Below are 14,714 nucleotides of genomic sequence, written 5' to 3'. Positions count from 1 at the left end.
ACTAGTATGTGGTATACTAAAGGCTACTGTTTCTGCACGCCATTGTTGTGTGCAAAAACACGTATGTACAAACATCTGCGAGCTCACAGGCCTCTTCTGAGTAAATGAAATGGAAAACGCTAACGCTCTTCCATCACTCATTGCTGTCGCCCACAGCAATGAGTGGTTTAGGTGCATAAAAATATCCATAGCTCTTTAAACACTGCCGTCCCCCTCTCGCACATAAGCCTGTACCATGTGAACAGTATTCAAGAGGTCTTTGATATGTTCTCTTGTAATGACAGTAGTCTCCGGATACATCAAAAGTATGTGTGTGCAGCACAGAGGGGCCGTTGTCAAGAGAGAGAATGCACCCAGTTTATGCAACTCTTACTTAATCACTTCGTGTTTTACCAGTTTTGTATAGGCTTGTTGGCTACAGCCAGTTCTGTCTGGATGGAGCTGGGTAAGAGGTCACTTTCCAGGGCTGTTATCTATCTCTGGGAACCCAGTTTGTGTGCTTGTGTGTGCGACACTCTGCGTCATTCTGGCTGATGAAGTTGAATCAGTTACCAGGATTGTTGTTCCCTACATTCTCCTCTTACTGTGTAGCTCAAAAGGGATCAAGTCACATTACCTCAGTCAGCCTCATTTGTTTTCTAACAGCTGGAGGACTGACGTACCAACTGGACTGGACTGAACCTTTTTCCTAGTAAAGGTCCTGGTAAAGCTTCAGGACTTGAATTACCCAATGAATTAGCCAATAGCAGCACATGAAGTTCATCTTGAGGGTATATTTTTAATGAAGATTTTTTAAAAATAGATTGATAGTAGGAGCCTAAAAAGAAGTGCATTTTGAAATAAAACCTATTAGACTATACCAAATCAGCATATCTGACAGAGTGACATATTTGAGTATACAGAAAAAATGTTTTAAAACTTATCAAGTTGATGAATTTGAAAAGATTGTAAGCCTATGATTAATATTTTCATACTGGTGATCCCACTAATGCTACTGGCTGACAATTGGCACCAGAATTAGTTTTGTATTTTCCAAAACAGTTTCTATTTTTTTTATTTAATATTGACTTTTGGTTTTGTTTTGTTTTGTCTGTCTTGTCTGGCAGCATCAATCTTTCAGATCACAATTCTGATTGCAAATGCTGCATCGTGGTGCTGAACACATTATGCCTTTGCTAGAACAGCTATGGAGAGTCTCTATAGGCTTTTCTTGTTCATCTTTCATCTGTTCGTTTATTCATTTGTTTTTGTGTCATTTCAGATATTGCATCATATGTGGAATAGTATGGCAATGTCTAAGGCAAGACAGGCAAGAGACAAAAAAAGAAGTGGTGGTGGGGGGATAGAAATGGGGGGATAAAAACAAATACCAATGTACAATGTATCACCAACTGGTGCACCTGTAAGAGACAAAGGAAACTCCCAAACAAACATACAGCACCTGGAACACACACACAAAAAGAAAAAGCACAGATACATAAATCAACAATCTTCTTATAGTGTGTGTAAGAGAAAGAGAGAGCGAGTATGAGTGAGTGTATGAGAGTGTCACAAATGTACTTAACGATGAGGGTGGGAAGCCTGCAGCGTAACCTGTAATGACCACCACCACAAATTGAAAGCGACTGACGTTTTGTTTTTAATTCAGTTTAGTTTAATTTAGATTACAGTTTGGATTTTTGTAGTTTTGTTTTAGTTTTAGTTTGTTAGTTATAGTCTTTTTATTATTATTACAGTATTACTATAAGAAGGACATATGTTAGGGGCAAGATTTAGATAAATCCACAGGTATTGCTACAGGTATCGCTAATTTTTATTTTAGTTAATTCAATTTTACATATAACTGTAACTGCAGCAATATACTACTAATACAGTTATGTTTTATTGTTGAAGCACCAGTCTTCTTGTAGAATGAAATATCTCACTGGGTACATCGCATTTATTTTGTCCAGGTACGATACTTGGTGCTTAGAGACACACTAATCATAGACTGTACATAAAAGATGCATTTAAGCCTTTTTTCCATTAGTACCTACTCGGCTCGGCCTGAGGCGGCTCGAAGTGGCACGATTCACCTTGACTCATATTCCATGAGAATCGAGTACCAGCTAATGGTCATTATAGCAATGCGAAAAGGCATCCTGTGACGTAATAGTATGCTACATGAATGCCACAACAAAGGTGGACGTCGAGGAGACGATATACCTGCTGCTCCATCTGTGGCTTGTAGTTAGACTCGAGGACCACAGCGTTGTCTTTTGTAGCCATTTCCCTCATTGCCGGGTTGCGATTTTCGTGAAGGAGATGCTCTCATGACTCATCAAGTGACCCCTCTGACCAGCCAATCGTTGGTATGCAGTCTGCTGACGTCTTTTTGAATCGGTCGGAATCCCGGCAGAGAAGGTTCTGAAAGAGAACTTGGTACCAGGTGCTAACGTATAAGGGTCTTTAGAGTTGAGTTGACCCTTTTCGCTGTCACCATCTTGATATTTTGAAACCAGATGTGATGAGTGAGGGGTGGATCTGACTCAGAAACCAAGGGGCACTGCAGACTCACACAGCAGTGTCTAGTCCACAACAAGGTACAGTTATGGAGCTCAAACTACCCCACTGACATCCTTAAATATGTATGAAGGTACAGCTTCAACTGCTGGATCAAACCATAAAATTCTTCCTGCTGCTGACTGCTTATGAGAATTTGATTAACCCAGAACCTGTTTCTTCCTATTCATGATTAGAACGATCAGTGCCAGCTCATTGTCACTTGGTGTTGACTTCATTTGTTTGATATTACGAGTTTTTTTGAGGATACAGTTTTTGCAAAAGCAATGCTTCCCTTTTATTTGTAGAAGCATATAATGGGCTCTTTTGAGGACATTTCTTATCATTGTTATGCTGATGATATTCAGTTGTACGTTTCTTTTATGTCCGAGGATTTATCTGAGCTTCAGCGTCTGAATGATTGCTTAGATTTGATCAAACGTTGGATGGCTGCAAATTTCCTCCAACTCAACGAGGGGAAAACCGAAGTCCTCTTATGCGCCCCTTCTATCGCAGATAGTGAAAGCCCTTGGTCCTCTCTCACTTTATGTTAAATCCTCTATCAGGAATTTTTGTCACCTTTGACTCGAGTCTCACATTGGATGGGCATGTGAAATCTCTGGTTCGGTCTTGTTTTTATCATTTAAGAAATGTGGCTAGGCTAAGCCCGGTTTTATCTCGCTCTGAACTTCAGATTGCTATACATGCTTTTATTTTGTCACGCTTGGACTATTGTAACTCGTTGTTTATGTGTCTAAGCAAAGGTTCTCTGGATCGTCTGCAGGTTGTGCAAAACGCTGCAGCTAGACTTTTGACAAAATCCTCCAAGTAGTCACATGTGACACCGTTATTATCTCAGTTACAATGGCTTCCTGTTAAATTTAGAGTTGATTTTAAGATCCTGGTCTTGACCTACAGAGCTGTGCACGGACTGGCACCTGCCTACATCTTTGATCTGCTACAGCCCTATGTCTCTAGCAGGTCTCTGAGGTCATCTGATCAGGGCTTGCTTGCTATAAAAAATACTAAGAGGAGGACTAAGGGTGATAGAGCTTTTGCCACTGTGCCACTCCAAGTATTAAGAACTGTGGACTCAGTAGCTGTTTTTAAAAAACAACTCAAAACTTACCTTTTTAAAACTGCTTTTGGTTAATTTTATGCCCGTTTTATTTTCTCTTTTTAAATCTTTTTATGACTTGTAATCTTATGTGCAGCACTTTGTGATTCTGTCTTGAAAGGTGCTATATAAATAAGAATTTTTTTATTTATTTATACAAAAACGTATATAATAAGTTAACAAGCTTGGTTATCATAGATAGGCTCTAGTTGCCAAATAATTATGTAAGAAAAAAACCCCTAAAGTGCCGTAAATGTTTCAAGAGGTTCAGTCATGAATCAACTGAAGTGATGCTTCACTGTTATAGTGGCTGCAGCTGCCTGTGTTGGTCTCAACCTGCACATTGCTCAGTGAAGCAAACAGGTTGTTTATGCAGTTTGGAGAATAATAATCCAGGTTAGCTTGCTAATAGTAACACTAGTGTTTCTTTTACAGCATTTAGCTGCAGGCAGGCTGTCATATCTCACTTTAATATGAGATTTAAAATGTTTTCTTTGTTTATATGACTGTAATTCAAGTCTGCAGGGCTCCTGTGAGGTTTCACATCTTCCAAAACCCTTGGTGTCCTGACAGTTGAAACTGTGACGATTTGGCAATAATAATGGCACCGATCTATGGTTGACAATTTAAAAGGGTATCTATTAGCAGGCCCTATAAGGGCTGGATGTTTAGCAGAGGTGTAGCAATGGCATGGGTTAGAATATCAGAGGGGGTGCCAGTGAAAGCTTGGGACTTCCTACAGCTGCTTGTACAGGAAGAAGTAGATATTCCTACTCCTTCCTCTGCAGGCAGGTTATTGGGGGGGGATGGATATCTTCTCCCACAGAACTACAGCTCCTTTGTCTCAAACCCCAAATCCTCTAATCTCTTGTGTCTTCTATCAGGTGGGTTTTGGCATCGTCTCCTCCTCTGACAACACTACACTCCCCGGTTCTTTCCTGAAACATTCACACGAACTGCAAAAAACCCAAAACAAAACCAAAAAACCCCACCACCTCTAAACCAGCGCACTGAAAACACTGGTCAATTATGTGTGTACATGAGGGAGAGGAACAGAAATGGCAGATGCTGCTTCTATGCCATTAACTTAATCTTTCGGCAGCCCACAGCAATTATGCCATTAACAGCCTCCCCTCGAAACGTAACAGTTTGTTTCATAACATCGCAACAGCGTGATTCATATATATATGATTCATGGTGTTAAAAAGATGAAGAGGCCTCGAGAAGCTTTGGTTACATAAAACCACCGTTTTTTGTTTTATTTCTCACCTCTTCTGTACACAACATAAACAAGCAAACACACAGACACAGCCACCCACACACAGGTCATAAGAAAATATACAAAAAATATGGCTGTTTATATGCCATGCGGGCTGAGCACTGATAATACAGTGGAATGATAAGGGAAGATGAATTATTCGTCGTCGTCTTCCTCGTCTTCTTCGTCGCTGATGACATACTTCTTTGCCTTTTTGGTGGCCGTTTCCTCGTCATCTTCTGCCTTTCTCTTGCCTGATCCCTCGCCCTCCTGTGACAGAGTACATACAGCGTTCAGTTACACTTCAACAGTGAGTGCAGAAAAGCTTTCCTGCTCTGAAGAGTCTAGCTTTTGCTGTCCTGCTTAGTTACAAAGGATAATGAGAAAAGTTGGCTTTTTTTCTACACGGTGTCCTGCCTCACACCGCCCCCTGTCTGTCAACCACATCACTGCACCTACCTCGTCACTGTCCAACTTCTTAGCCTTCATCAGCCTCTGGGCTTTATCGTCATCAGAACCTTCATCACTGTCTGATGAGTAGATCCTGGCTCGCTCCTCTGTACGTGAGGCAGAAAGAGAAGAGCGTGTGCATCAGGCCTCTGTGACTCCCAAACACGTCTCAACATACGAGGAAAAAAAATTATAGAAACAAAACGACAGCAGTCAATGTGAAACGCAGTCATCCTCACCTCTCAGGCCACTTCCACCCTTATACTTGCTCTTGATGGCTGCGAGGCTGATCGCCTCCTCGCCCTCTTCCTCGTCGTCATAGCGATCGGGCTCCAGGTAGCTGCTGCTCAGGCCTCTCTGATGCTGCTTCTCCCTTATCCTCCTCTGCTGGGACTCCCTGCGGATGGAGGCTCGCAGCCGCTCCTCCTCTTTCTGCCAAGACAGACCCGAGTGGCGAGTTTATACAAAATTCATTTCAAGGCATTTCATTTCTAGCTGCTTAGTTGTTAATTGTTTTTCCCCAAACACACTGAGAAAAAAGGTCGCTTTTTATGTTAGGTGTGGGAAAAGTCTAATTAATTTCCCTTTAAAGCAATAAGCTGGCCTTGTTGGAAAAAAACAATAAGAAATGAGCCTATTATTCGTTTTTGCTCTAAAGTACATTTACCCTGCTTGTTGTTCTGTTATTCCTATAACATGACAATTCCTCACTGGAATAAACAGAATTAGCTGTCCTACAATAAAAGGACAACTGCAGGCAGAGTAAGGACAAACGAGAGAAAGGGTAATTACTTTCTAAAACATTTGCCCTCCTGCCCATTTTAAGTTTGACAATCAGCTAGTGCCAGTTAGTCAAAAATGTGCTTCAATAACCTTTAACTTTAAACAGGAACACACGCTTACTCAGTCTGAACATTATTAGGCATCTACAATATGTCTATAGCAAACCTTACTATCAAAAGAGCCGTTTTTAAGCAATTCTTGAACCCTCAAAAAGCATATTTGAGTCTTGATGTTCCTACTTATTTAAGCTACCTGCCATATGTTTGCGGTGGCAAAAGAATTTCCCAGCTTTCACAGAATAAAGTGTCTACTGTGTATAACTTAGCCCATCAGTATTACTAATATATCTAAATACTTCAAATCTTTTACCACATGTGACTACTCTTCATGATCATCATGATTATTTAGTGCTTTAACTTTGCATTTTCATTACAATAATACTGTGTTTTCTAATCTAATCAAATTCATTTATCATGTTCTTATTTTTATTACCAACAATGAAACAATTGTGAAGAGAGGGAAAAAAACCCATTAGCTTGTTTCAGCATACTTTGAAACAGAAGCTTGACTTGGGTAACTATAAAGCAACGCTGTTTACTTTGAGTCCTACCTGAATCCAATCAAAAGGAGGCTACTTTGATAGTAAATAAAAAATATAACAGTCTAATATCTTTTAAAAAAAATAGTGAAAGCAAATAAAATAAAGTTTCAATTTGATTTTGACTAAAGCCAGCAGTGTTGGTGGTAAAGCAAAGTATTCCTTATCCATTTTTCCTGCATGGATCTCCAGAGCCACAGCTTCAACACCCCATGGGCTTTAGAGCAGGAGTGGGCAGTTAATGTGGGTACACGACAACCTGTGGCCCCCTCTGCCCACCATTGCTCTAGAAATCTACACATTGCGCAGCTACTGAAGCTCCCATTATGATTAGCTTTGACTGTCTGCCCAAAGGCTAGATCAGTGTCAGAATTATGACACTGCAGAGGCGATTAGAAACTGTGGAAACTTAAAAGACATTTAAAACCTATAAACAAAGACTGTGCTGTGGGCTACTGGTGTTTTTTGTACTTTAGTGCAAGCTTAAGGCTTTCTGTCGCCAATTACCACCCATTTCCACATCTACTACATTTTAGCTGCTCCTACCACATCTAACAGATGTCATGCTTTTTCTTAAAAGTAAAGCAGCCTGATTTCAGCCGCTGGTACTGAAACAGCCTGTTTGGGCTGTTTGAGGCACAACAGAGGGAAGGACCTATGAAGTGTACTGAAATTACACCTGAAATCCACATTCTGTGGAAATGTGAGACTGGCATACACTTGTATAAAGGCACGGACCCTTGTTGCTGTTGAACTGTAATTATGATAACTTAAGAACCACCAACTGGGAGTACTAACTACAAACAATGGGGGAAGCGTAATTGATGTCTAGTATTTGGGCGTCTATTGTTAATTATTCAAACTCGCACAATCCCCACTGATGCACATTAGACGTCATCATGCAGGACACGAGTGTTTAAAATACAAAGAGACAAATGTGTGTTTATATGTTTTAAAAGCCATTTTAAGGTAATGCTGCACAGTGAAGAACAATGTAATCTGCAGTCTTTCTCGAGCCGACAGTAAACGCATCACCAGAACTCTAGACTGGTTGACTCAGTTTCCATTTCACTCGCCACTGTGTGACCACATTATGCAAGCATGTCAGGTTATGTTATTATGTAAGCAGCCATGGTGCCTGTCAACAGCTGACCTCATCTCACTCTTCCGGTCTCTGTGGTAACAAAAGAATTCCCACACTGGATGGCTCGTGCTACCTTGATCATTTCATTGCGATGGGACTCGGGATCTCGTCCAGCCATGGGAAGGATTCTGATCTTCTGTGTCTTTGAGCAGCGGTCAGCCAGAGACAGGGTCATCTTCCTGTGGGTGGCGCTGTCTGTGGAGTGGGGTCTGGAAGTGCAGAAAAAAACAACCTGAATAATAACATTTCCCCAGTACGTCTTCATAAAAGTGCATCTCTTAAGAGTGGGAGGTTTTCACACATTTTTTCCCTTTTCTTCTTTAACACATAGATCACACCTCTGTGTTGCAAACAGGCAGAAAGAAAAACACAGTATCGACTGCCAAACCTGTTTTAGCCCACACTCATTAAATCTACCTTGTGGAGTTTTTAATATCGCACGCTTTATTTCTATCTTGGGCAAACACATTGCACACAGGGCATGTTAAGCATATCCCTGCCAGTAATGTAATGCAGAAGGAAACTAAAGCACAAGCTAATTTATTGCTAACTGTCATCTTTATTAGGTCATGCAGCATCAGGTACATGCTGGTCTTTATATTGCCCTGTGCTTTCACACATTTCCATGAGCTCCATATAGAGATTAAAAGTTGCACTGAGAACCTCTGATGTTATTTTGTGATGTCTTGCTAATAAGAAAGAGACTCCCACTCTGCTGCTGTGGAATCTCTGTTCATAATGATTCACAGCTACACAGCAACAAGCACTGAGAGTAGGTGTGGATTAAATAAAACACAATAAAATATAAAACAAAATGCGCCATTTTCTTATGTACACCTGTTTGACTGTTCCCTAATAGAAATATATGATCAGCCAATCACGTGGCAGCAACTCAGAGCATGGTCAAGATGAGCTACTGAAGTTCAATCTGAGCATCAGAATGAGTAAGAAAGGTGATCTGAGGGGAACTCTGAATGTGATATGGTTGTTGGTGCCACACGGGCTGCCTGACTATTTCACAAAGTGTTGATCTGCTGGATATTTCCCACATAACCATCTCCAGAGTTTACTGGGAAAGTTTATAAAAAGAGAAAATATGCAGAAGAGCATCTTTGAACGAATATCACATAAAAACCTGTAAGCAGCAGCTACGGCAGCAAAAGACCACACTGGGTGCCGCTCCTGTGAGCTAAGAATAGAAACCAGAGGCTACAATTCACCTGGGTTCACCAAAATTGAGCAACAGAAGACAAAAACACTGCCTGATCTGATGAGTCCAGATTTCTCCTGTGACATTCACATGGCAGGTTCAGAATTTGGCATTAAATTCATGAAAGCATGGATCCATCTGGCCTTATATCAAAAGTTCAAGGCGCTACTGGTGGTGGTGTAAAGGGGTTGGGCGCACGTGTACCCCATAGAGTACCAACTGTGCATCACAACACCAAAGCCTATTTACTACTGCTGCTGACCGTGCCCAGTCCATTAACACTATAGGGTACCCATCTTTTAATGGCTCCTTCCAGCAGCATAACACACCATGTCACAAAGCTAAACTCATCTCAAGCTGTCAGGTCAATATGGACCAAAATCTCAGAGGAATGTTTCCAGCACCTTGTTGAATCTCTGCCACAAAGAATTAAAGTAGCTCTGATGGCAAAAAGAGGTCTAATCCAGTACTAGCAAGATGTACCTAGCAAACTGGCTGTTGAGTGTAAATGTGGTCTCATTAAGTAGGCGTACATGGATGTAAACAATGCTGGCGCATTAAAAAGCCCCCAATTCTAAGCCAGGTATGACGTAACAAATTCATCAATTATGTCTGCTTGATTAAAAGAACACACTGTGTTCGTTTGACTTCACCAAAGACATCTGTTGTTGTCGAGTGTCTCACGTTATTAGATCCCCAACAATGTTCTTACAATACAAACATTAACTGCTGGCCTCAGCTCCCTCATTTAATGATGACTTATGAAAATATCACCACAAATATAATCTATGCATTTATTAAAAATGCATTAAATTTAACACAAATCACTCACGATGCTGAGACCACTCGAAGCTGTGAATGACAGTCATGTGTCTGTTTGGCTTATTTAAGAAAATGTATTTATCTGTAACCTTAAGTTCACTGTCGTATCACATGACCTCGTGAATGAAGAAGTCTTGTCATACAGTATGTTCTTTAGGTGCTCACATTTTTTTTTTTTAAAACGTGAATTTTCTGGCTTTAAAAGAGTTAAAGGTGCTTTTAAAAGGAAAATAAAAGCATTGTAACCATCTGCACGCTGAGCAGTTCTAATCCTAATCAAAACTCAAATGTTAATGCTCCAAGGGAACAAACCGTAATAATGTTCTGTTTGGGAACACGGAGGCCTGTTGCACACTGAGGCAGATTTGCCCTCATAGACCCATGTGGGGTGAAAGACAGAACATTCAGGTGGATGGGGGGAGGGGGGGCGCTAAGAAGCTTAAACAGTTCTTACTGGGAGAAACCTGTGCAGCTTGCACAAGGTGATCCGGGGACTTAAAGCATTCAGTACATTTCTAAATGGTGCCTGAATGAAGGGTGCCATTGTGGCTGCTGTTGTTGTTGTTTGCAGAGGTAGCCCGGAGTTTGTTTAGAACATATTCTACTGTCAGGGAGCCAGATGGAGGAGGAGTCTCCCTCGCAACTCTCAGTCTGTGCCTAAAAGGAAACAGCAGCCTGTTACCAAAGCCACACTGGCATGTTAGTGCATTACCTGAAAGTGAGTTTGGTTTTGAACACGGCCTGTCCCTGCAGCCCGGTGCCCTGTCGGATGAAAAGGTGATTGTGGTCTCCTTGGAGTGGAGCTTTGTAAACATCGAACACTTCGTTCCCCAGGTGAAGGGACATGCTGTGGAAAGAATGGGAGACTGAAAAGCGTGCCAAGTACAGAGTTATGTCCTGATCGCAGTGTCGCACCCCGCGGCATCCAGCCTGACGTAACACACACCTGCCGTCGGACCATTTGACAATGCGCGCATTGCTCTCTCGGGTTTCATTTCCCTCCTCGTCTCTCTTCGCTCTCCACCGGATTGTGTTCTCCACCTGTGGGGAGAAGATGATGAACATCAGGTGACGTAGGAAAAAAATCTAAATAAATAAAATCTGTCATCCGTCATTTCCAGCCTACACAGACCTTCAGTTTGAGCCTGGTCCGCCCCTCTTCATCCAGCATTTCTTCATCCTCAAATTCATCCTCATAGTACTGAGGATCAAACGGCCTAAAAGGGAAAAAAAGAAAAAGAAAAGACAGCGTCAAAGAACATCTAATTATCTTATCATCAAGTGAAAATAATTTTTCCATCTATCTACACTGCACATGCTCTGACCTGGGCTCCACAGACAGGAAATTGGGCAACTTGACAAAATAAAGGTCGGATCCCAAGTCAGTGCTGACTTTTGGGATCTCTACTTCAATACGAGTTTCAGGCGCAGGCTCCTCTTCTGCCTGCTCCCCCTCCATACCATCCTCTGCATCCTAGACACACACACACGAACAAGTGAACAAACACTGTATAATCCAGTGACCCATGACAATAGGGATCAGCTCAGAGAGGCTTAGAGAAAAAGGGGATTTTGGATCTCGTTTAAAAGTGTGATGAGTGCAGAGAAGAAACAGAGGGTGAGAGAACAGACACATACCAGGGGCTGGCCCGGGGTCGGGGGCTTCTCTGCATCGCTGTCTGAAGAGATGTCGTCCGCTTCTCCGAACAGGTCATCTGCTGCGGCCTTCTTTGCTGCGGAAGAGTACGGATAACTTTCAGTACCATAAAAATATCAAATTCAGCAGCAGAAACAAAAGACAAATCGTTGCTGCTACGTTGACCCAGTAAGGTTAGGGCTTACGTTTTGTTTCAGCATCGCTGTCTGAATCGGAATCGGAGGCGGCTTTCGCTTTGGGTTTCCGTCCTATGAAATCATCTTCGCTGTCACTTCCTTTTGCAGACTCTGAAAAACAAAACCAAGAAATTTTATGTATCATTTTCCACATGTCACGTTTATAGTGGAGGCACGGGACACCCACGCACATCTTACAGTAAAGGAAAACAGTTCATCGCCTCGTGCAAAGAGTCTGTGTGAAAAATTAATCTCATATTAACCTCTGAGTTTTAAGCTCGGGATAAAATGTTCACATATGGCCCCAATCCATGAAATTTACTGTGTAAAAAGATTAACCCTGGAGGCTGGCTCAGCGGCAGATCCTGGGGGTTGTACCTGATTTCCTGTTCCTCGGTCCCTCATCATCAGAATTTTCTCCCTCTTCGTCAGAGTAGTGGCGTTTCTCCTCCTCGTCCTCCGACTGGTCGCTCTTAGCTTCTCCGCCCCACTTCTCATCTTCCGATTGGTTCTCCCTCCCTGAAGCTTCGCCGTCACTGTGCGGTGTGCCCGGGCCCGACTGCGGAGTCCCAGGATCGCTGTGCATACTGAATAAGAACAAACACGGTAAACATATATTCTGATTTTTATTCCTCTGGAAGTCACTTAATCCCCCATCCACTTCCTTATGACAGATCAAAGACCTGATTGCGTTTCTCAAACTGGAAAAGAGATATTTTAGCATCCCGATCTCCGTGCCATCAACGACCTCAGTTAAACAACGGTGAGCTGCAGCCTGTGTGAGACGTCGTACCTTCTGTCTGAGCGAACGCTGCCCCTGTCAGAACGAGGGCTCCCACCGCCAGACATCCCGCTGCCAGCCGGGCTTCCTCCGTCCGACCGGTGACCCCCATCCTCCTCGTCTTCATCCTCATCTCGATGGTCACGGTCCGAGCCGCTGTGCTGCTCTGCGTCGGAGTGATCGTTGTCCCCGCGGTCTGAGCGCATGCTGGCATCTGACTGGTTCCCCGAGCGCTCAGACTGGTTGTCGCTTCCGCTGTGTTGTTCATCCTCACTGTCGTCTCCAAACAGCTCCTGTTACGGAGAAGACACATGAGTAAGTTTAGATGCAGCTCATGACTGTATCGTCACACAGACACACACGCACGCCTCAGTCCTTCTACTGCAGACACAGGACACCTTCATTGTGGGATAAACATACTAGATGGTTTGAGGTAGGTTGAAAGTTTATTAACTCAAGTCAATGCAAGATTAACATTACAAAAGGAATACAATTCTCTGAGGTCACTGTGGAAGTTGAAGCAGTATTTTCAGTGGCTAAATTCACAGCTGAACGTCTGATTAGGCGGCTGTCTGAACGATGTCTGCAAAATGCACCTTATTCATGCTGGGCTTGCCGGCCTCCTGGCCTTCGTACTCGTCATCATCATCATCCCGCTCCCTCTCGCTGTCACTGCCGCTGCCTGAAGCGTTGCTGACAGAACGAGGCCTCTCCTGCTCCGACTCTGAACCAGAGCCGGAGCCAGACTCTGCAAAGGGATAAAGCAGTCCGATTTATTCTAGTTTGTAGTGCCAAACAGATGTTACTCACTCCTCTCACATTACAAATGTGTGACTAAAAAGGTGAAGCTCAGCTTGTTTAAATCCTCACACTCTCCATATACCAGTGTTTTGTTCAAACAAAGCAGGGCTGGGGGCAATCCTGTTTAAAAGAAATAATATTTATTTATTTATAACCACCTTAAGTCTCTTTGGGGTGCAAAATCACAGTATTTCTATGGAAAAAACGAGTGATGCCAGAAAAAGCTTCCAATTATCAACTACTTTTGGACAAAAAGAAGCAAAGATGATATCAGTTAGCTCCTTTTTGTAGACTTTTTAGAAGATTTCAGCATCAACACAACAAAGTGCTTTGATGGTTTTCCACACTTTGTCTCGTACAGACATAATATATTTATGTCTCTGAATAATACCCATATTATTATATTTAGACCTTTTTTGAATAAATACTGTTATATCTGACAGTTGTTTGTATGGGATTATCTGATGCAATCACAATATTATTTATGTACGGCTGGATCAACAGTGAGTACTGAAATACACAGTGTCATACGGTTTTCTCGTACTGTTCTTCTTTCTGTAAAAATCATTTTAGTAGCAAGTCTGTGGAAATTAAAGATTATGTAGGTGAACTTGGGTGCTGCACCAGTTTGTGCGTGAAGACAATTCTAATTTTGACATAAGGGAATTAAGTTTTTTTTAAGATCTTAAAATGTATATTTGCAGTCGTGCTGCTAAAAAAAAACATGAGCGCTGATCACATCCTGCACCACAGCAACAAAACAACTTAAGCCATGGCCCTCCGTCTCAGACACATCACGTGAATCCAAACACTGAAAACCGATTTTTTTTTAAAGGAAAAAGAAAATAAGAAAGAAAAAGAAAAGTGAAACTAGGTGAAGGATAAAAGAACTCCACGATGGTTTCCATTAAAGCCAACGTTTAAAACACATTAACATTATTAACGCCTGCCTCGATATAACGAACATCCGCGAAACGTTCCACACCTCACTCTCGCGTTAAAGCTCCCCTCTGCTACGCAGCTGCGCACAACGCGGCACTCATCTAAATGCACAAACTGATGATTAAACAATATAAGCCACGAGTTTCGGGCAACATTACCTCGCTGGTCGTTGTCGCTGTCCCCATCGCTCCCGAACAATTCATCCATGTCCGCCATTTCTTCCAAACTGTAGTAAAACGTGACCTACAGGATATAATCACTGGGTTTAAGGATTTTGGATCCGGGTCAAGCTGAGCTTAAGTGATGTAATAAATCTAGTCAACCGCCAGGGGGAGACACAACACCTGCTTAGCTTCTAACCAAACAATATTCGTTTATATATACTTTTATGAAAACATCGTTATGTCTCTCCCCTCTCCCCCCCCTCTCTCCCC

The 14,714-nt window shown here is 42.3% G+C and overlaps 1 protein-coding gene across 1 annotated transcript; it reads right to left on the bottom strand.

The window, feature by feature from the left end:
* Positions 1–4,956: 4,956 nt before the first annotated feature.
* On the bottom strand, positions 4,957–14,549 carry leo1 (LEO1 homolog, Paf1/RNA polymerase II complex component). Its single transcript, XM_005746879.1, has 14 exons — positions 14,439–14,549; positions 13,134–13,285; positions 12,550–12,830; positions 12,135–12,343; positions 11,766–11,867; positions 11,562–11,656; positions 11,249–11,397; positions 11,056–11,140; positions 10,870–10,964; positions 10,636–10,770; positions 7,965–8,100; positions 5,606–5,798; positions 5,376–5,473; positions 4,957–5,186 (listed from the first exon to the last, which is right to left on the bottom strand). Exons 1-14 carry the CDS (start codon positions 14,494–14,496, stop codon positions 5,073–5,075), a joined length of 1,902 nt encoding a protein of 633 aa, XP_005746936.1. The 5' UTR covers positions 14,497–14,549; the 3' UTR covers positions 4,957–5,072.
* Positions 14,550–14,714: the final 165 nt, after the last annotated feature.

Source organism: Pundamilia nyererei, unplaced genomic scaffold (assembly GCF_000239375.1).
Source record: "Pundamilia nyererei isolate P.nyererei 1_Seehausen unplaced genomic scaffold, PunNye1.0 scaffold00184, whole genome shotgun sequence".
NCBI lineage: Eukaryota > Metazoa > Chordata > Actinopteri > Cichliformes > Cichlidae > Pundamilia > Pundamilia nyererei.
Note: the sequence above shows the minus strand (reverse complement) of the source record. Positions and strands in the feature narration are given on the sequence as shown.